The sequence below is a fragment of the Toxorhynchites rutilus genome, chromosome 3 (assembly GCF_029784135.1).
Source record: "Toxorhynchites rutilus septentrionalis strain SRP chromosome 3, ASM2978413v1, whole genome shotgun sequence".
Classification (NCBI taxonomy): Eukaryota; Metazoa; Arthropoda; class Insecta; order Diptera; family Culicidae; genus Toxorhynchites; species Toxorhynchites rutilus.
This window is the reverse complement of record NC_073746.1, coordinates 267877426-267899955: the sequence shown is the minus strand read 5'-3', so window position 1 is coordinate 267899955 and position 22530 is coordinate 267877426. Positions and strand designations below refer to the sequence as shown.

General features: G+C 37.5%; 1 protein-coding gene across 7 annotated transcripts in view; it reads left to right on the top strand.

Moving 5' to 3' along the window:
• Positions 1 to 22530, top strand: part of LOC129775988 (nephrin) — a 497623-nt gene that overhangs the window by 324004 nt on the left and 151089 nt on the right. For all 7 annotated transcript variants that reach the window (XM_055781308.1, XM_055781311.1, XM_055781310.1 and 4 more), the window contains exon 4: positions 15948 to 16061. In XM_055781308.1, coding sequence (XP_055637283.1) covers positions 15948 to 16061 — 114 coding nt within the window. The remainder of the gene's footprint in view (positions 1 to 15947; positions 16062 to 22530) is intronic.

The following is a 22530-nucleotide window of genomic DNA, read 5'->3' as shown; positions in this document are numbered from 1 at the left end:
ACCCTGTAACACATTAAAAAAGCATTTTTTGTTTGCCAAAGAAGAATAAGGATGATCTTTTCTGCCAACGTTTCAGTGTAGACGAAGTTCTGCACCTGTTGATCGTCTGGCATATGTTACTGTGAAAAGTCAGTTACATCGGTAGAATCAAGTGAGATGAACACATTGGTCTGATATATGACAAAAAAATCGGAATACTAGACATTAATCTCACGTATTAGTTCATAGCATCCGTCTCTTTTAATCGTTACCTCGAGGCTGACAATTTCGATTCAAAATATGATAAACCACAGTCCTGTGATAATTGCTAATTGTTCCTGTCTAATTGCTCGAATTTATTCTTTCTAAACAACAGTGAACGATGAACCCACATCAGTTTGAAGGAAACAACAATATCATATATGACGTTCTTCGGTTTTTATCAACCACAAGAATATGGGATTGGGCCGAAAGAGGTTTACGCTCGAAGTTAACACTCTAACTACACAGTTTGAGTCCATCTCTGTAGAGAATGGCGTAAGCAAGCCAACCTTCGTGTGGTGAAGAGTTCTCATAGTAAAACTTCTATTGCCACTACACTTGTATCCTCTTCCGAGTTCATCTTCTCTTCGATGGCAAATTCAATTATTTCAACAAGATTTCATGCTGGGAAGGAAAGATGTTCTGCACGGCTGGGCTTTACACAGCACCACCCCACGCACACAATTGTTTTGCTTCATTCAATTGCAAATTTTCATCGGTTTTTACACAGACAGGATTCCAGCATCCGACTGAATCAATTCGGGTTGAGAACTGAATTGCGTATCTGAAGGATGTTTGTAACTTATTGCGGAGTAAATTTCTTGACTGGATTATTGAGTTCGAGATATGCGTCCAAATTGCATGGCGTATGAGATATGACATAATCGGTGCGCTGTTACAAAAAAGTTACAATAATTTTCGTCCAAATAGCCTTCTACTAGTGTCCACACATATCAGAATTTTAATAGTGGAGAACTTAGTCGTTACAGTCGTAAAGAAGGATACGCTCGCACGAAAGCTTTCATCGCAAGCATCAATATTGCATGTCTACATGAGTCGATCTTTGAGTGCTTCTTCTACACTGTACAAGGAAGCATTGGGGCGTGTGCGAGCTCGCTGATAAGGTTAATCAAATATGCATAACCATAATTGAATCTTCGAGCTTTGTGGATTGAATTTCCCGGCAAAGTTTATTGTTTATTTTCCATCGACAGCTCTACTCTCCGAGAGACTTATCCAATTGATGCCAGCCGAGCATAAGTATACTTCACGTCAGCTTGGAGATACTCCCGACTAAACGTAACTCACTTCAGGAATTCGTTTCTTTCAACCAAACTATGACAATAAATTTTATTCACACATTTTGCCCGGAAATTTTGGCCACCGTTGATACCACTGCACCAGACTGCCATATATTACGGTTGACTAGTGAAGCAATTGAAATACCAGTTGCTGACTGGGACCAGTCCTGGGTTCGCCTGTTTTGTTCTGCATCCCTTTTTTCATTCCTCGGTGTGTACCATTTCCATTTACACTCCCGTTCCCGTCAGGCAATGTCCCTTCCGAATAAACCGACCTCGTGTCGTGACGTCTGACTGCAATAAATTTACACCATTACCGCCACCATCGGACTGTATTGCGCTTGGATTCAACAGCACAACATCAGCAGCGGCTTTTGACTTCTGGCACATCCAATGTTCGGCTAACCTCTGGTTGAGCATGAAACATGGCTCCGCCGGTTATTCCGGCTAAAGAGTGAGAGGAAAGGAACCACACCCAGAGAGAGAGGGAATAGAGAAAAGGTTAAATTACACAAAGTGACTCTGTATTTGACAAGTACACTTCGACCACAAAGTCACAGCTAGGAATGGCTCTGTAAACCTTGCATTCGTTATTTGGTTTACCAATGTGTCGATACTCGCTTTTCTTTATCATCGGTCGGCATAAATTATTTACGCAAGTGACGCTTCCAGACGCTACCCACTGCATCCCCAATATTATCGCAGTGTGTCATCCCAAAAAAAAATGTCCCGCAATTATAAATTATTCCGACAGCAGCTAAAACGGTGGTGAAGTTTCGCAGTGCTAAGCGCCGTCCCGTTCACATACATACCCACATGAATAAACACGAAGGTCCCACAATGAGGTAAACAGGTCGGAAGAATTCCTTTCGGAAAGCGTTGTTTTTCCAGCCAACGAAAACAAAACGGAACCCTCAAAATATGTCCCCAAAATAACTGTCGTCTCTCAGGACGCATTCGCCCTACTTGCCTTCTTCCAGTTGCCGCCCCGACCAGCGGACGGAATGTTGTTTACCCCAGCTCATCATGCCATGCATTCCCACTCCCCTTCCCCATGGCGATGGAGAAGACTGGAATTTCATTTGTTCGCTCGTTTTGGCCATGTTTAAATACCGGAAACAAACACAAATAATTGTTTCCAGATGTACGGGCCAGCGGAGGATCTGTACGTCCTTCTCGGACACGGAGCCGAACTTGGGGCTTCCACAACCTAGAGGAACACACAAGACAAGGGTTCGGTTGTGGCCAGTTGCGAGCGGAGGAAGGAACGGTTGGTGACATGATTAATGACTTTTGCGCTGGAAAATGGCTGCCTTCGTCATCTTCAAGGACCCTGTTTTTGGTGGGCGCGTGGAGACATCGTTTTTTACTCTCCTTCGTTGTTATTGTTGTTGTTACTATTTACTGGTAGTGGCTTTAGGCTTGAGTAATTTAGGAGCCGCTCGATCTTGGGAGTTGTTGCTTGTTATGTAAAACTAAGTGAAGGATAAGAAAAGGTCTGTGGGCAGGGTAATGTGGGTAATGTGGAACAAACTGTGAAATGGTTTCTTAATACGAATGGAGTTGTTTGTAGGCGTCGATTATAATTTGTTGTTATTGAAATTATCTTTCAATCTATTCCTATTTGGTTTTCAGATTCAAGTGATCAATAACAATAATATTTCTTCTATGAGCATTTGTTTGCAAACCATCCAACTACACCAATTAAAGGTCGGACTCGATTATATACAGACACGATTATATACTGACTCGATTTTATGTGATTCGATTACAGGTAAACTTCGATATAACGTACATTTCACTTTCAAAATTGTACGTTGTATCGAATTGTACGTTATATCGAAGCTTAATAAAGTACTCACAAAAGTAGTCTATAATACATTATTGTGTTGCTGTTTTAGTAAAGTTAATGAATAACTTTAATCAGAAGACGAAACCAGCCTTTCTCATGATGTTTTCCTTCGTACTGTTGATTAAAGCTTGATTCATTTAGAATCCGGAATCACAAAACCAACTGTATTTCGGGATTTATTGAAGGTACAAAACTTGTTTTAGCATCACAATACGGGTAATTCATTGTTCTATCAGAAAAAAAATATTGAAAAAAAAATTCCTTTACACTTTGGAAATGTGTACGTTATATCGAGGTAAAATGTACGTTATATCGAGTGACGTTAGGGTACGTTATAACGAGGGTACGTTACATCGAAGTTCCCCTGTACATGCCATTTTGTACTCGATTAAGTACAGTTTGAAGAAAATATGTGTTTTATATTTAAAATATTACTTATTTCAAGAAAAAATGTAATATTTCAACGTTTAGGATATTTTAGATTACAGTGAAGCATAGTGATTTTTTTAATATTCTCATTAAAGACTGAAAAGGAATTGTTCAGAATGACATTGCATCGAAATTATAACAGATAGGAGTTGGGTGTCAACGAACAAATTGTAGAGCGGTTAATGAAAATTTAATCAATTTCCTACATTTTATTCCTTGACCCCTTGATGCGGGCTGAATGAAAGACGCACTATACGAACTCAACGCACATGCCAACTCAACTGGCCGTTGGTAGCACCATCTCAAATAGAAGTGAAACGTTGTGAGTGTAAATACATGGGTCATTTAAGCAACATTGAATACTTATATATTCGATAAAGAATTAGATAACTTGTTGAAAACAGGCAAACAATTTTTTTTCTTAATTTTTTACAAAAAATTATAACTCAAAAACTATGATACTCAAAAAAAAAAAATTGGTTAGAGGACGGTAAGGAACCTTCATAAAAATATTCCTTTTTTTCTTAATTTCACTGGAAAAAAATAAAAAAAATTACAATTCATTTTCGTATTTTATATATATATATATATATATATATATATATATATATATATATATATATATATATATATATATACATATATATATATAAATAAATAAATGGATTTCTGTCTGTCTGTCTGTCTGTTTCTTATAGACTCGGAAACTACTGAACCGATCAACATGAAAATTGGTATGCAGGGGTTTTAGGGACCGGGGAAGGTTTTCGTGATAGTTTGAGACCCCTGCCTCCTCTCTAAGGGGGGCTGCAATACAAATGAAACACAATTTTTTGCATAACTCGAGAATTAACCAATCAAATGGAACCGAATTAAGCATATGGAGATTTTAGGGTGCAATAAATGTTTCTACGATAGCTAGACTCATCACCCCCTTTCTAAGGAAAGGCTGCCATACAAATGAAACACAAATTTCTGAATTACTCGAGAATTAATCAAGCAAACGAAACCAAATTTGGCATGTGGAGGTTTTAGGACGCAATAATTATTTCTATGGTGGTTAGACACACCTCCCGCTCGCTAAGGGTGGGCTGTCATACAAATGAAAAACAAATTTTTACATAGCTCGAAAACTAATCAAACAAATGTAGCCAAATTTGGCAAGTGAAGATTTTACAGAGCACGAAACATTTCTATGGTGAATACACTCCTCCCCCCTCTCTAAGAGGGGCTGCCATACAAACGAAACACAAACTTCTGCATAACTCGAAAACTAATCAAGCTCAATTTGGGATGTGAGGGCTTTAGGGTATGAGAAATGTTTCTACGATGGTATGACACCCCTCCCTCCATAAAAATATTACACATATTTCAACTACAAACATTCAAACCAAACATGACAATTGAAAATTTTCGGAAGGCTCTAAAGTAAAAAGGGAAAATTTGGAAAATTGAATTCCCATATGTTCTACAATCACATAGTGACAAGTGCTGTTAGTTCATTTGATGTTTGTGTTAGCGAAATTGATCTTTGTTCTAAACTGGAAATTGATTTTAATGTGATGAAACGCACTCTTATATCTTCTTCTATCTATACCAAAAAAAGAATCGCCGGATGTGTTGATAAGAGCAGATCTCGCGGAAGGAATTGTCCGATTTAGGGCTGTCTTTATTCTATCATATTTTCTGTATAAAACATTTATTTCATGTAACGAAGAAACATATTATTTGCAGGTGATTGAAAAATCTTGAACGAGAATTGTGTCTGAAATTAATCTGATATTATAATGATGAGTTTTGCTAGAAATACTAGGAATTTCAATTCAACGGGGTCGATTAGAAGATCAATCAATGAACAGTTCTGCGATTGGACCCATGAACTTGCTCATAGTAAGAAAACGAAATTTTTCAAATATAAGGTTGGGGAAAAGTTATTTGTTAGTTTTGGGTGAAATTCAAAATTATTTCTAATACGACTTCGGATTGATTTGGGTCAAATATGTACCGTTTTGTTGAAAAAATTGTGGCCATTCTGAAGGTAGCTTAATGTCTATAATAGAAGTCTTTCTCCTTATTGACTCTAGCAATAGCTTTCTACAATCTACTCTTGATCCCAATTTATAATCACTCTGGAAATCACGAAATGCGAGAAAAAGGTGTAATCGCTTGGTGACAGGTCCGGGTTGTATGCTGGATGCATTAAAACATCCCAATCCAACTCTCGGAATGGTGTGACCTTGCGTTGTCCTGATTGAACACATCGCCGCTTCTGTTGGCCAATTCTGGACGTTTATGGTCAATAGCTAGCTTCGAACGATCCATTTGTTGACAGTAGAGATCTCAATATAGTGTATTGTATTAAAAAAATTTTTTAAATAAAAAAAAAATAAAAATATTAATTATATTGCACGTATTTTACTGTTGTAGTATCGGCACCATAAACACCATTTACAATTTCAGCAGTATGGGTTGCGTTTTCGGATTTATAAAAGAAAAAATATAAAAAAGTACCGAATTTTCTCTTTTTTGACCTCCATTGTTACCATCCTGTAACTCACAACTGAATGGAACAAACAACCTTACCAGCGCCTTAATTAACTGTATTTTAGTCCCAGTATTTCTTAAATACATTTTTTAGATACGCGTAGGTTTGCAGACTCTAATAACGTCGCAAGAGTTTCGAGCACTTAACTAAATCTCAAATGACACAAAAAAATACTTGTCTTTTGGCCCTTCCAGATCGGGGTCCCCCTTCAAATGAATATGTCCCACACCGGCTCTAGAAAATCAGTCCAACATGTGTACAACGTGGATCAAATATTTACTGGTTTTCTCAATTATGACCTTTCATCTGAGCCAAAAACGTAAAGATTTAACTAATCTAATCAGAACAAAGTGTGACACCTGAAAACCTAGCTGGTTTTCTGTTAAAATTGTAAATAAAAACAAAAAAGTAATCTACAAAGAGCAACTCGATGTAAATTTTCGTCTGCAGAAAATAAGGTTCTCATTGTTATCGAGTAATTTTCTAGGGTTCTTTTTGTTACTTCTCTTCCATTTTATTGAATCAGCGGTGATGGTTTCTCATTTTTACTCCAAAAAGATTGACGAAAATAAAATACTAATCAAGTCGGGTAAGACGGACACTCTACCGACAAAAGACAAATATTTTGTTTTGAAAGTAATTTCATAATCTCCTCGTTCTTTTATAAACAGATGCCCACTAACTACGCTTGCAAGTGCAGCCACATATTATGGATGAATCAGCAGAGCGGGTTTTAAAACGTTATCCGAATTTGTCATTCTGAATGCCGAAAGCATGAAAAAAATGAGAAAAATAACAAGCCCTTCCAGGTGATTTTAGTCTAGCCTTTTTGTAAGATAATTTTTGAGGCATATTTAGGCATATATAGTACATAAACTTCAATTTTCAGTTAGGGTCCATCTTTCCCACCCCAGGTGTCCATCTTTCCTGCCAAGTGTCTGTTTTTCCGACTTAATCTCATTTTTTTCAAAAATGCCGGACACATTTATTTTTTTATTACTGCCTCAAGACCAATTTCATTATGAAAAGGAACCTAGACTATCAATTTGTGGTGAGATAGCTATATATTTTACGTGAAATTCACTAAAAAAATCAACTTTTATTTAGGGTGTCAGTCTTTACCACCCTTCCCCTACTTTATACAAAGCTCAACTCATGCATTTGCCACCCTGGCGATTAATCATACTAGTGTCGTTCGAGCACTAGCAAACAGCTGCAGATTCAGAAGTGTATTAGTGTTTTTTCGTCGTCCCTAGAACACCCCGCAAAAATGCCTGTAAATCACTGACACAAGTAAATCTCGGATATGGCTCTTTTTAAACGGTTTTATTTAACTTGCCTTGTTTGTATGTTTGTATGTTTGTAACGTGTCTGTAGCGCTGTCCCACATTAATAGAAATTTGCCTCTTTGCCACCTTTTCTCTCTGCAGTCACTATAAAACTGCGTTTTTCATGATCTTGGAAATCCAAGATGACGACCGCTACAAAAAGGCGAACTATATATTTTCTCAAAACCCGGATTACATCAACTTGGGTATCAAATGAAAGGGCTTGACTAGTAGAATACAGTTATTTATGAAAAATTCAAATCCAAAATGGCCGCCACCACAATATATATATATATATATATATATATATATATATATATATATATATATATATATATATATATATATATATATATATATATATATATATATATATATATATATATATATATATATATATATATATATATATATATATATATATATATATAAAGGGTGTGTCACATCAAATTGCATCACGGAAAAAACGCTGTAGAAATTTAATTTTTAGGAATTATATCTTCAGCTTTCGCTTATAAATAAGAGTGTATAGATCACGTTGGCCATGCTTCACTGTAAATTTTTCGTAAATTTGGAAAAATGTCGTCGAACGAAAAAGAGCGTCGTGAATTAATCCTGTGCACTCATTTCGAGAATCCGGAGTTGTCACATCGGGACATCGGTAAGATGCTGGGAATCGTCCAATCCACGGTCAGCAGAGTACTAAAACGATACTTCGAGAACCTAACCATCGACCGGAAGGTGAAGAACGGCAAAAATGGATGCTCCGTCAGTGAAAAAGATCACAAGCGCGTAGTTAAGTAGTTTAGACGTGATCCGAGAAGTTCGGTCCGGGACGTCGCCAATAAGCTGAATTTGTCAAGTTCATTCGTCCAGCGGACCAAGCAGCGGGAGGGCCTGCGTACATACAAGATTCAGAAGGCTCTTAACCGCGACGAAAGGCAAAACATGGTGGGGAAGACGCGAGCCCGGAAGCTGTACACCGAAATGCTGACGAAGCCGCATTGCCTGGTAATGGACGACGAAACCTACGTCAAAGCGGACTTTCGTCAGCTGCCGGGCCTGTTGTTCTACTCCGTAGAGGACAAATTCAGCGTTCCGGAGGAGATTCGCAAGCTGAAACTATCCAAGTTTGCCAAAAATTACATGGTGTGGCAAGCGATCTGCTCTTGCGGAAAGCGGAGCGCCCCCTTCGTGATGACCGGAACGGTAAATGGGCAGGTTTACCTTAAGGAGTGCCTACAGAAGCGCTTACTACCACTATTGAAGCAGCACGAGGGCCCGACCATCTTCTGGCCGGATCTCGCTTCGTGCCACTATTCAAAGGACGTGTTGGAGTGGTACGAAGCCAATGGGGTCACCTTCGTGCCAAAGGAAATGAACCCGCCCAACGCGCCGGAGCTTCGCCCAATAGAGAAATATTGGGCGATTATAAAGCAGGCCCTCCGGAAGAACCCAAAAGTTATCAAATCGGAGGCGGACTTCAAGAGAAAATGGATTTCTGTTCAAAAAAAACTACAACCTGTCGTTGTACAGAACCTTATGGACGGGGTAAAGAGGAAGGTGCGAGCATACGGGCTTGGGCTCGAAGTATGAATAAAAAGAAAATGCCAAAAGTTGTTTAATAGTTTTTATTTTACTGTCTAAATTTTCAAAAGGATCGGTCTACTGGGCGAATTTCTACAGCGTTTTTTCCGTGATGCAATTTGATGTGACACACCCTTTATATATATTTTTTTTTTCAAATCTTCATCAATATGGGTATCCATCCAATGGATGGGCTTGACTAAAAGAACACAGTTATTTATGAAAAATGTAAATCCAAGATGGCGGCCACTGCAAAATGGCGGATCACATATTTTCTCAGAATACCCATCAATATCAGCAAAGTTAGCAAAGCAATGTCACAACATTCAGCATATGAAAATTGAACGTTAATATGGAACATAAGTTACACTAGGCAGTGTATTCATTGTTTTCCTTTAATCTAATCAATCCAATTTGCATTCACTATTCGTAATCAAGAGAAAATCATCATTATGTCAAATTCTAAGAAAGTTAATTTAGTTTTTAATTTCTTTGAATCTCGCTTTACAAGTATCCATACTGAAATCCTAATGAACTCATTTGGATTTCATTATAATTAATTATTTTCATCTTGTTTCTATGGATGAGAGCGAATTCGAGGAATTCATTAAAGCGTACATGAATCATATGTACAGTCAATTGAACTACTAAGGAGTGTATTAAAACATTATAAACATTTGGAACTTAAAATAAATGAGACAATTTTACAAATTTATTTAAAATTATACAAATATACATTTAAAATTTCAATTTTTTTTTTCAATTCAGACATATTGTGAGGAACTCTATATTTTCCTTCCTCAATACGCGCTTGACAATTGGTCTTTAGGGTTCGATAGGCCGCAGTTGGGGACAATTTAGTGGGTTATTGTCTTTTCGATAAGCTCGATGTTGTTTTCCGAAAACCATTTATGGTAATGTGCTGAAGCCATATCTGACTAGAAGAGACTTGGGATCTCGTGCTTTTTATATAATGGGAGCAGCCTCTTTTTCGTACACCCGTCCAGCCAAATTTGAGCATTATTTGTACATTTTATCCGAATGTTATGTGTTTTAACTCTTATCTCAATATGGTTGTAGGTTAAACTATTTTTTGTACACTGAGTTTTTAATCACCACTTCAATTACGAATGCAAATTACTTCAAAAATTAAAAGAGTTGATACGAATTTACTATTGTGACAGGCAAATAAAACACATTGAGCACACGCTAAAAAAATATGCACCGGTTTGTGTGTTATAGCATAAAAAAAGTTTTTAACTACTTTTCGAGATACTCTTCATTTGTACAAGTTGATGGTCACTTGAGTAGTGAATTTATTTTATTATAAATAGAACACCGATTTTATAAGCGCAGGTTATTAATGCTTTTAATATTTGAATAAAATGTTTTTGATTGAAATTTGCGTTAACCCCGTTACCAGAATTTTCATGCAACTTCCGTCAACCATAAACACAGTGTCGTCCCCATAAAAGGGAGCTGAAAGAGGAGAAAATGATGTTATTAGTCCCAGAACGCTGTCTGTTCTGATGAAATGGTTTCGGCGGAATTCCAGTTATTATTGTTATTCATTCGTTATGTAGTTTCGAATTATTTATAGCAGTACAACTTTCTAAAATTGAACAAACTCGAAGCGACATCTTTCTGGTCATTCAACAGTGTTGGCACTTCGAATTGAGGGGATCAGAAGGAAAGAGATACGAGTATAAGTGACATTATCGATTTTCTCTTCATCGACTCTCTCTCTCTCTCTCTCTCTCTCTCATAGCTTAGCTGCAACACATACCCAGCTTATTTGACAATGTGGACAGATTAGAACCTCAATTGTCAGTTTCTATGGCAAACTCAAACTCATTCTATAGTCACTTATACCCCTTTCCTTCTGAGCCATCAACTAGAGGTAAACAATTCTGTATCTGTCTTAGAGTGCTATCGTTGGAACTGTACTGCCGTTCTATGCATAGTGCTTTAAGCACTTTAAGCATTATTAACGATTTAATCGTTAATCTATGCAGAAGCTTTAAGCATTTCGGTTTAGCTATACACTGGATTTTTTTATAAGCAAAGAACTATTGTTCAATGAAATGTGGAAAGATCCCTTCATTTGAATCAATCAATCTTTGTTTCAGGCTTAACAAATCATGGTGGGACAGTTATGAATAGAATATCAACATGGGACAATTGAGCTTGATGCTGTTTTTTTAAAAGCTGGGAACAAACTATAACTTTTTTTTTGTTTTTTTCCGGAAGACCAGGCATAAAAACATCGTTTTATGAAGCAACGTGAAAATCGTCAAGAGGTAACATGGGGGTAGCTATGCGTAGAACGGCAGTGTAGCTGTTATGTGTTCTGTTGAGGATGAGTCCTTCAAACATCTTGCTAAGTGTTGACAGAAAGTGTATTGACTTCGAGTTGTCGGATCTTTGTTTGCTTTAGGAATTATGAATATCTACGAAGAACTCCACTTTGATGAGAAAAAAATCAAGTTCAGGATTGGACGAACTAATGCTTAGGTCAGCCTCATTTAGCTAGGTACCGATTTTCAGACAAATCCAGCTGTCAACAGCGTAATCATCATTATTCATGCACTCAAAAAATGGGAAATACATCTTCAAATTTACCATAAACAATAACTAAAATACCCGAACACTTTACTCCTAACATCCGAAATAAAATCATGAAAATTAATTATTTTTCGATCTTCCAGACAGGAAGCCCCCTTAATGGGTCCTACACTGCTCACTGTATTGACTAGATAGAAAAATCGAAGTTCTACTAAGAAAGATGGTGCATTTGAGGAAAACGATCCTAAATATATTTTTTTGCACCTGGAATTTGAATTGGAATACTAAACATAAATCTGCAATTGAGAATCTGTAAACTATGAACGAATTCAATTGAATGGATAATAAGAAATCTAATTCTTGAACTTGAAGTCGTTGATGAGGGATGTAGAATCTGATAGCGAAAAGCGTCTGGAACTACTTGAATAATACTGGATACAAAAAGAGCTCCATGTCAACAACATTCTATTACGAACTCGAATCCGTTGCATAACATATATCATAATAACATGCAATACTAGCTGACCCGGAAAACTTTATTTTTCGTTATCACATCCACGTTTTCTTACTAAGCGCACGTTCATGGGTCCAATCGCAGAACTCTTCATTGATTGATCTTCCAATCTACCCTTTGAAATCAGTTTTTACTATAAAATTTCAGTACTTCTACCAAAACTCGATAGGAGTGCGTTTAATCACATTAAAATCCATTTCCACTTTCGAACGAAGATCAATTTCGTTACCGCAAACAAGGGTTACCACATTTAAGTCTATAAAATTTTCTGAAAAAATCTGAACATCTGTATTTTTAGCCAAACATCTGTATCGGAAAGTAAAGGGAAACAAATGAAAGTAAAGGTTTATTTTCACTTTGAACTTATTTTTCTTATTTATGGGTTATGAAAGTCGTGTCAATACAATAAAAAAAATCATATAATTGTCTTTCGCCTCTGAATTGCATGGTTTTGTTGAACTTTGCCTTCGCATTTTCCTTCAACTTTATCTTTAACGCTCCTCCTTGAGCCGATACATAGTTCTCCGCTCTCAAAACAGAGTCCATAATTGTGGGAGCCAACCGATTTCCGGATTTTGTTTTGATGGCCCTGTAACGCAAAAATATTCGCTCAACACATGCTAATGAATGTCATCAAAAATGACTTTTTGTAAGTGTAAGTGTAAGGATAAATCGCATAAGCTTTGCGGAGCCTCAAAAAATGTCTTACAAACGAGCTTAGCAATGGATACAAAAATTTCCCATCACGCCTTTTAACATCCAACAGCTGGGACCAAGTTATATCCGGGTCACCCATTTTTTGCCCCATAATATTCGACTTGAGTAGCCTGAATTCTTAATCCAAGCCTTGTCTATTACATGTTTCAACGAATTGAGGAAATTGTCGCATCAAATCATTAAGGTTTGGTAGCTTGACGAAATTTGGACGGTTTATTAAGGCTGCAGCTATGTTTCACCAGTTCAATATAGATGTCATGACAGATCGATTCCTAGCTGCATCCAATCCTTTTTCAGCTTCTTCTGTATCGATACTGTTTCGGCCCGGACAAAGAAACAACACAAATTTTTATTTTCACAAAACACTTTATTCAACGCACAAAATTATAAGCACTGTACACTAAAAAATCCTTAAATCCGCAGCAAATCAGCCTGAGTCAGCACCTGTACACAAAAAGTAATTAGTCTAGCTATTTAATATGAATAATATTGTTACTTAACTTCTTCACCCGGACAACATCTGATAAAAACATTATTTGTATTGCACACTAGCAGTTAACAAAACACAGCACAACAGCTTAACACCACAACGTATAAACAATCACAACACAGAAACAATAACAAGCAAATTGTCAAAGGACAGGAACGCGTGGAAACGAACCCGCTATACAAAGCGTAATTGTTTATGGCGAACATTCTAGACGCAACCCATACAACAATTGCGCTATTCAAATGACTATGAGATCAATCGTATAAATAGGGCAAGAAATGTTCAGAACAGTGTCAGTTGCGAATAAACTCTAGATCAGTATAGATCAAGCGTCTTGACTATATTCGATCTCATCTCTTATCACTCTTCGGGTAGCCAGTCTACTCTACTTTGGAACTCTGCTCAAAAACATTCTGGGCAGAGACATTTTGGCGCTGTAGACAGGATTCTCTACTCTACTCATCTCACTTCTGGAACTCCGCTTAGAACCTATCTAGGCGGAGACAGATACCAACGCAAACATCCTAGAGCTTTTTCAGAAAGTCTTCAAAATTTTTCACATCAAAGTCAGCATCACGTAGCTCTCCAAACATAAGTTACCCAACATGATCAACGATAACAGTCTTTTCTCATCACAAAGTTCGAAAATTGAGAAATTTCTGATTGAAAGGAGCGATTATAGTTATTGATGAGCGGTAGAACAAAGTTTAGGAACTGTTAATCGGTTTAGCCATAGGGTCGTCTAAATGATTCAATATACGATTGGCGGATTGATTATGGTCATACATAGCTTGGAACGAAAAAAATAGTTTAAGCTCTTTTCTTTTTCAATAAGATTTCGCTTAATAACTGCCTCCAACCAAAGCCATCTCGTTGCGTATGCACTGTAATAAATTTATTTTTGCTGAAAGCCTGTAATTCTGTATATACATATTCTGTATTTGAAATTTGTTGAAAAATCTGTAAAATACATAATATTCTATATGTGGCAACCATGTCGCAAACATCAAATGGTTTGTTTTGATTACATTTGACGTTGTCAATATGTAATTGTAGAACACATGCGATTAGAATTTTTCGAATTTTCCCATTTTCTTTCAGTTTTCCGAAAATTTTCAATCGTCATGTTTGGTTGGAATATGTTTGGTTGAAATATGTGCTTTTTTTTAAGGGGGCCCCTCTCCTTTTTGGAGGAGGAAGGGGTGTCATACCATCATAGAAACATTTCTGGTACCCAAAAACCTGCACACCCCAAATTGTTCTATTTCATTGGTATGGCAGCCCCCCTTAGAGAGGGAGAGGAGTGTGTTCATAATAGAAACGTTTCGTGTCCCCTAAAACCTTCACATGCCAAATTTGGCTCCATTTTCTTGAATGATTCTCGAGTTATGCAGAAATTTGTGTTTCATTAGTATGCCAGACTAACCCTCCCCCCCCCCTTCTTAGAACGATGGGAGGAGTGTTGAACCACCTTAGAAATGTTACTTGCCCCCTAGAACCTCCACATGCCAAATTTGATTCCGTTTGCTTAATTAGTTCTTGAATTATGTAGAAATGTATACTTCATTTGTATGACAGTGCCCCACATCCCCTGAGAGAGAGGGTAGGAGTGTCTATTTACCATTAAAATTCCCATTTTGTTCTACAATTACATAGTGACAAGCGTTGTTAGTCCATTTGATGTTTGCGCTAACGAAATATCTTTATCTTCTTCTATCTATACCAATAAAAATGGATTGCCGAATATGTTGATAAGAGCAAAACTCGAGGAGGGAATTGTCCGATTTAGGGCTGTTCTTATTGTATCACATTTTCTGTATCAAAAATATATTCCATGTAACGGAGAAACATCTTATTTGCAAGTGGTTGAAAAATCTTGAACGAGAATTGTGTCAGAAAATAATCTGATATTATAATGATGAGTTTTGGTAGAAGTACTAGAAATTTTATATTAAAAGGTAAATTCAACGTGGTCGATTAGAAGATCAATCAATGAACAGTTCTGCGATTTGACCCATGAACTTGCGCTTAGTAAAAAACGTGAATGTTTGAAGGTATTGATAACAAAAAAACAAATTTTGGGCGGGATGAAGTTTACCGGGTCAGCTAGTATATATATAAACATCTGACATCTTTCTTGTTTTCGTTTTTGGATTTGTTTTTCCGCAAAATAATATGAACACGTATTCAGTGACGTTGAGCGAAGCTTTGAATCTGAATTTGAATGTCGGATTTGAAACAAACGACATCTGTGTACGTAAGGGGGAGTGAACAACCAAGATTCAACCGAGCAATGTACGAGTAGCACAATCAAAGGTTGAGGTGTCAAAATGTTCAAGTTTGAATGAACACGAATCCTTTGTTTCAATCAAATTCAAACTCGGTACATTAACTAACTCCATCCAAGCATTACCATTCCGCTGGAGTTAATGGCAAAGAAAGTTCAAATTTCGTGCGATAAGTTCCATACTTCAAATTGTTTTCGCATGTTGGCGAGCATTCCAACCATCCCATCGTCTGACTACGGATTCAAACTATTCAATCTGTTATAATCAAAATCTCTCATGTATGTTTCTGTTCTCTTATCTCATCCCACAGTCCCACCGGAGAAGCTACAAATCGTGGATGCCAACGGCCACAGCATTCCACACTACATCCTGGGCCCGTATAACGAAGGCGCCTCTGTAAACTTCACCTGCGTGGCAAGTGGCGGTAAGTGAAATTCCAAAAGATCTCCCCAAAAATGTGTTCCACTTTAACACCTTCGTCTGGAGATCAGTTCACTGGCTGCTGACGTTGGGACCGACTTGATTGATAACGGAGCCATCGCCCAAACGGCTGTCCCACCCATTGCGGTACGGATGGTTGAAGAACACATCTGCGCGGGGGTTTCTCTGTCTCGTGACTCATTCGAATGATGTGCTGCGGCGTTCATTTTCACCTTGCCTGATGTTGGCGTTAAATGTTTCGGGAAATCGCTTAAATTTAATTTGTTTTGCCACTTGTTTGCGTTCAGGATGATGCCTGTTTATAAAAAAAAACGTTTAATTTATTCCACGAAAAATGCGCAAATCAGTCGTTGCTCAAACAAATGGAAGCAAGCGAACTAAATCGCAATTTTATCGCATTCCCGCCGCTGCAAACACTCGTGTGCTGGCCTATAATGCGGTGAAACCATTGTGATAAGCCTATTCTTCGAAATCGCGGCCAAGTTGACCAACGAAAGCGTAGCGCTGGGAAGATATACCGGACGAAATCGTACGCCCATTCCCGCAGCCACCCAAACAAATACGGCAGCAGGAAGCAATTTCCGCCCCGGGCTGGGATTTTCCGATCCATTTAGCAAATATAATTAAGATTTCCCTTAATCGATTTTAGACCCCGCCAACCAGACGAGCCCCTCGTTTGTCTCGTGACCTTCCCGAGCCACAGCCAGAGAAGAGCACCATTGGGGAACCCATCCCAATGCCGCAGCTGTTTCTTACGAGAAACAGCACGAGAGGAAAATCCAACATAAAAGGCGAAAGAGCGAGAAGTGTGTGAGAGTGTGTTTAAGCACTTTCTCGAGACTTCAATTAAGCAATACACACTGCTCGGATTGTGGGCGAATCAAAGAAATCCCCCTCCCCCCTCGTACGCTCCTACTGCTGATGGGTATGAAGGTGATTTGATTCGTCCTAATCATTGCTGGTGGTGAAGATGAGAACAAAGAACTCCAAACTCTCTATGTAAGCGAAGCTGTGAGTTCAACGGCGTGTAATTGGCTAACAATTTTGTACACATATCGAGAGTTTCTTTACACTCTTCAATTTTGTATGGCATGATGAGGATACATGATGAGGATAGATACGTCAAATAAAAAAAAATCTTCATTAGAATTTATTCATTAGAGTACCAATGAATGTATGGGAAAAGAGGCACCTTCTAATTTTCAAACCTGAACCTGGAAAATATTGATTCCCGCGAAAAAATACCTTATGCAAAAAGTGAAAGGTCTGATGATCACGGTCGCCATGGGGTGATAAAAAGTCGGAAAGCACAGCGCTCCATCCGAAGCAGTTTCCTCTAAAGAATTATCACTACGTCAAATTCAATCAACTCAACGATCTCAACCGAACAGAACAGAATGAATGATTGCTTCATTTTTGGTTACTAACGCTGGGCTGGGAAATAAGAAAAGATGAATGTGATTATGCTACAAAAATTTCATCTCTATCGGACTTTATTTACTACTGTCGCTAAATTGAAGTCTTAGTTAGAGTTTTTGAAAAACCGAAAAATCACTCAAGGGGCTAAATAGCTAAATTTTTGAAAATTCAAGATAACCATTTTTATTGCCACCCTAAATAGGGATACCGTCTGATTAAAAATCAGGACACATCTGACAGCTTTAATTATGACCACATCATTGTCATTTTTTTAGATAAAAATTTCATGTGGTGAAAATAGTCCAAAGATGATGACTTCTGTCGTTGTACGAGCACAAGATATAATATTTTTGGTGGTTTCCGAGTCATAAAACAACTTGCGAAATAGTGCCGGAGTACAATCCATGAATTTGAAGTTGTAATGATGCATCGCGCTATGAAACGCAAAAGCCCAAATCTTTCGAGCGGCGAGATTTGATTTTTGCACCAGCATAGATTTGGATATGGATGCCATTTGGATATTCTTGCAATGTTTCGGTGTTTGGATATGCTTTTCAAAATCAGTTTTACCTGTAATAGTTGATTTCAAACTTCTGTTTCTACAAAATGAAAAAAATAGTATACTGCTATTAGCCATTGACACGTATGTCTCACATATGCAACATTAAGCCTCATTACTTTACATTCTCTGTAAAACAAGGGTTCTCCGGCAGCAATTCATTGGTAAAATGACACTTCCGTTCATACATTAAAAAAATAAATTTGGAATATGTCACTAATTTTTAAGATTTTTTAAATTCCAAAATGTTACATAAATTCACTAATTCAAATGTTTCATAACTGTTTCCTGAATTATATTTTCTCATCTTTCAAACGAAAGCAACAGAATTATCAGTAGATCCAGTTTGTGGCAAACTTAGCCAGAAACAAAAGAAAAAATCAATAATATGATCCTATGATCCTTTATCGCCTCTTGAGTGATTCCAGATATATGTAATTTTTCATGTGAGAAATGTGTTTTTTGACTCTCGAGGGATGAATCAAAAATTAAATCCTTCTCTCACATTCAGAAAATACAAAAAATATAAAACAATGAAAAAAAGTTAGTCCGATTAGCTAGATGTCGAGTTAGAGGTAAATTACTGTATATAGTGAAAAATTTGTTTCTCGCTGTTATATATAGAACCATAGCCATTAGAGCCATCATTATGGAATTTTTTTGAATTTAACAAAATCGATATGCTACGCTTTGAAGAATGCATTTCTACGTATCGGGAAGCTGAAGCATATTTCAGCTAAAATAAATACAATGACAAGATGGCCATCCAGTTCCCGAGATAAATGTTCCGTCAGCTTTAGAAGGATTTACGCACACAACTTCCAGCGCCTTAATAGACAATGTTTTTAGTCTCACAGTTTTTAGAATACATCTTCAAACTTATCCTAAATACGTCGCAAAAGATTGAAACACTTGATCAAATCTCAAATGACATAATAAATTGTAGAAATAAGTTTTTGGCGTATTATGTGTCGGGTTCCTCCTAAAATGAGAAATCAAAATAATTTGAATCCATAATTGCACTCTATTTGGTATCAAGCAATAAGTTCCACAACAATTTTACAAATAAAAAAGGAGGTAGAAACACTATATGAGTGTCTTTTTGACGTAGAACTACGTCTTTCATTAAGGGTGTCAAATCAGGAAACGTCACGTTTTTATGAAATAAAGTTAACTTTAAAAACTATTTTTGCCGCAAACGGATTTTGGTGATTTACATACCAAACGAATCGGAAATTCCCCAAGATTTGTTTGATTTTCCATACATCACAATCCCCTGGTATGAAAATGGTTAAAATTCATGCAAACTATAAGCGTTTCCATTTTCCCATACATTTGTTCTGCTGATTTGTGTGCTTTCCCGAACAGAGCTGACAAAAACGAGCAACTTATCGACGAGCACCGAAGGGCAAATCGGATGATATGAAGTCTCCGTGAACAAAAGAAAGGAAGAAGAATAAAGGGGTATATTTGTCTAAAGTTTAAACAGTGGATCTCGCTGCGGCAAACTCTTAGTCTAGTTCTGTTTTCAAAGCAATGAACATCATTTGTTCTTCCTTGTTTTGCGTCATAACATGAATTCGTTTCGGGTTGAGCTGTGGACGCGACCAAGTTATTCATTCGCTGATGTCTCTGGCATTGCAATCATTGCATTAAACTGACGCTATTGCCTTAAAGTTCTAAGCTACACAATTTTGTGGGGAATCATCAAGCTAGGTTATCGTTGGCTCACCAAGAAAATAAATGTTCTGGAATTTGGTCTGTGATTTAGTTTCGCATGGCAGTAGCGCAACTCTCTCTCCACCAAGGATGACAGCTAAGCTGACCTAGACGGTATGGCGAAGCAGGCGCTAAAGTTGTGCGCCAAAAGATATTTGGGGAATACCAAAAATCTTGTCGTGCTGGAATGTTATAAGTTATTTGGGTTCGCGTGCCAGTCGCAAAGCTACTTTCAACTATGATTGCATTTGCGCTAATGCGCTTTTCGAGGTTGTTGAGATTAACAGAAAAAGTTTATTTCATTTATTTAGTCACCAAGAAAGTAAATGTCGTTCTGGAAATTTGTATGTGATTTGGTTTCGCTTGCCAGTAGCAAAACTTTCTCCACTAAGGATGGCAGCTGCGCTTATCTTGAGCATGGAAAAGTAATGCAACTTTTTTCGAGGCCAGTAATATTAACAGAAGCGTTTCTTTTGAGAATAGCGCAAAATGATGAGAAGTGTTTATATTCCTAGTAGCATCAAGCCACCGATGTATGGCTCTACATGCATGCTATGACGAACACTTGTTTGGCGCTTGGTTTACGTTGTACGAATGATGTCTAGAGGTGCGATTCCACTGAGGGAATACTATGTAACTTGTAGCATGATATTTGATACTTGCAAGTATTATTATTATTGTTGTTTCCATGCGGTGCCAAAGTTACATTAATGTAGCTATGAGATGTGGAATAATGGTGCTGGTACAACAAGTATATAATCGACTGTAGCTGAGTCTATGGCCATCGTGAATAAGGCCACCGGAATAGCGTTCGAGGTAAATTTTCAATGCATTGACATGAAAAAAAATTGCGACATACGATCAGCTAGTGTATTGTTCTATTGTTCTGCGATGACAAGAATGAATCATCAATCAATTATCGTCAACTGATTCTACAATAGAAAAACCATTTCAGGGCGATCAAACCATTCTACTAAATAGTTATTTCTAAAATTTCGCTGCATTATAAAATGTTATCCGAAGTTATTTACAAGCGAATTATATAAAATAACAGCGTAGTTCTACGTCAACAATGCGGTCGTATTTTGGACACAATCTCCTATATATTTTTGTGTTTGTTGTAAGCCGTTCTCATCAACAATATCCAACTAATATTGATACAGAGATCCAGTGTTCCGTTTACTCCATGTCATTGATTTTCAACTTTAATGATGAAAATTCAATGAAAACTTTAAAAAAATCAGTATTGTCCTAGCAAATTAGACAAACCAGAAGGTTGTTTGTATATCTGAAGACCGTGCCAAAAAGTCATGATAATTGTATAATTTTGGCATCTCTGACCCTCGAGTTTAGCACCGTACAATTATTGACCTCCAAAGTCACACGATATGTAATGACAAATATCGATTCCAAATAATTTACATCAAACGCCCCGAGCTGTTGTAATATTTTTGACAGTTAGCTGAGCCCAGCTTCCCGAGATTTGTTTCCCAACCCGGAATTAATTATAAAGCATAATATAATAGATAATAGCTCGATTTCGTAATTTGTATTATTATCCTGCCTAATGTTTCTCGGAAAGCCATTAGCAGAGCCAAATGTATTATTGAATTTATAGCATTGCGTGGACCGATCGAATGACAACATCCAATAAATTTTCCGGTTGAACATTCTAGCATAACACCTAGGCACTTCGTATCCCATTATGCTATCTCTTGCAACTGTTGCTACCGATGGAATTTTTACAAACGAGAAAACCGCCCCACGCTTGGCAATGGTTGGACTTTATTCACCACATATTTCAAATTGTGTGCTACTCGATTTCGTCGGCACTTAATCCGGCATTATGACCGATAAGCGATAAATTAATTTAAACTCATTTACCAATTTACTGTCACCGGGCTCAGTGCGATAGCATTTTCCAATCTGTCAATTGGCGTGCGAAGCAGACTAATCAATGACAATGCAAGGTTGGAGCCACCACACCACCCAGGGAGCATCCTTTTCATCACCACCTCCCACCGTGACTGTTGCGAACTGAAACTGTTTCAACGCTGGAATTGAAACCTAGTTATTTTTTGCGCAATATAATTCACCCCATTAATACGGCACCCTCTCTGCAAACGATTAAATATGTTGCGCGGGTGGAAAAAAATATATTAATTTATCAAACGTTTAGACCCACAGTTGCGATTGGGCATTTTTCTCAGCACTGTATTCGGTTGGCGGTCAACATTTGACTACCCCCTCGCGCTCTCTGGACGGTTATTCCACGATAACAAAACAATTAATTAAGCATTAAAACAGAGTACACTCGGGATAGCATTAAATTTTTCATTTCATCTGGGCACTCTGTACCCCCAGTCCTGTCTCAGCGCGAAAAATGGCGCATAACCCGTCCGCCCGCTAGTAAAGAACCGAAGTTGAAACTGACTGATCATTAAGCGGGTTTTTTTTCCTGTTGTTTAAATCTCATACTGCTTAATTAAATTCAGCGCCGCCGTACCATTATGCGAACTTTATGCCCATGATATGGTTTTATTTATTTTTACCGAATTTAATTATCTGTGAATGATACGGTGCGCGCCATGGCTGCGACGTCAATTTATGACGCAGTTTCGGGGCTGCACTATTCAAGGAAGATGTTTTGTCGCTTGCTTAAAGTGGTCGAAGCATCGATTTTTGATCGCTTCAAGCGATTCCTAATTTGTTTGAAAATATACACACAAAGTAACACAGAGCAATTCCACGCCAA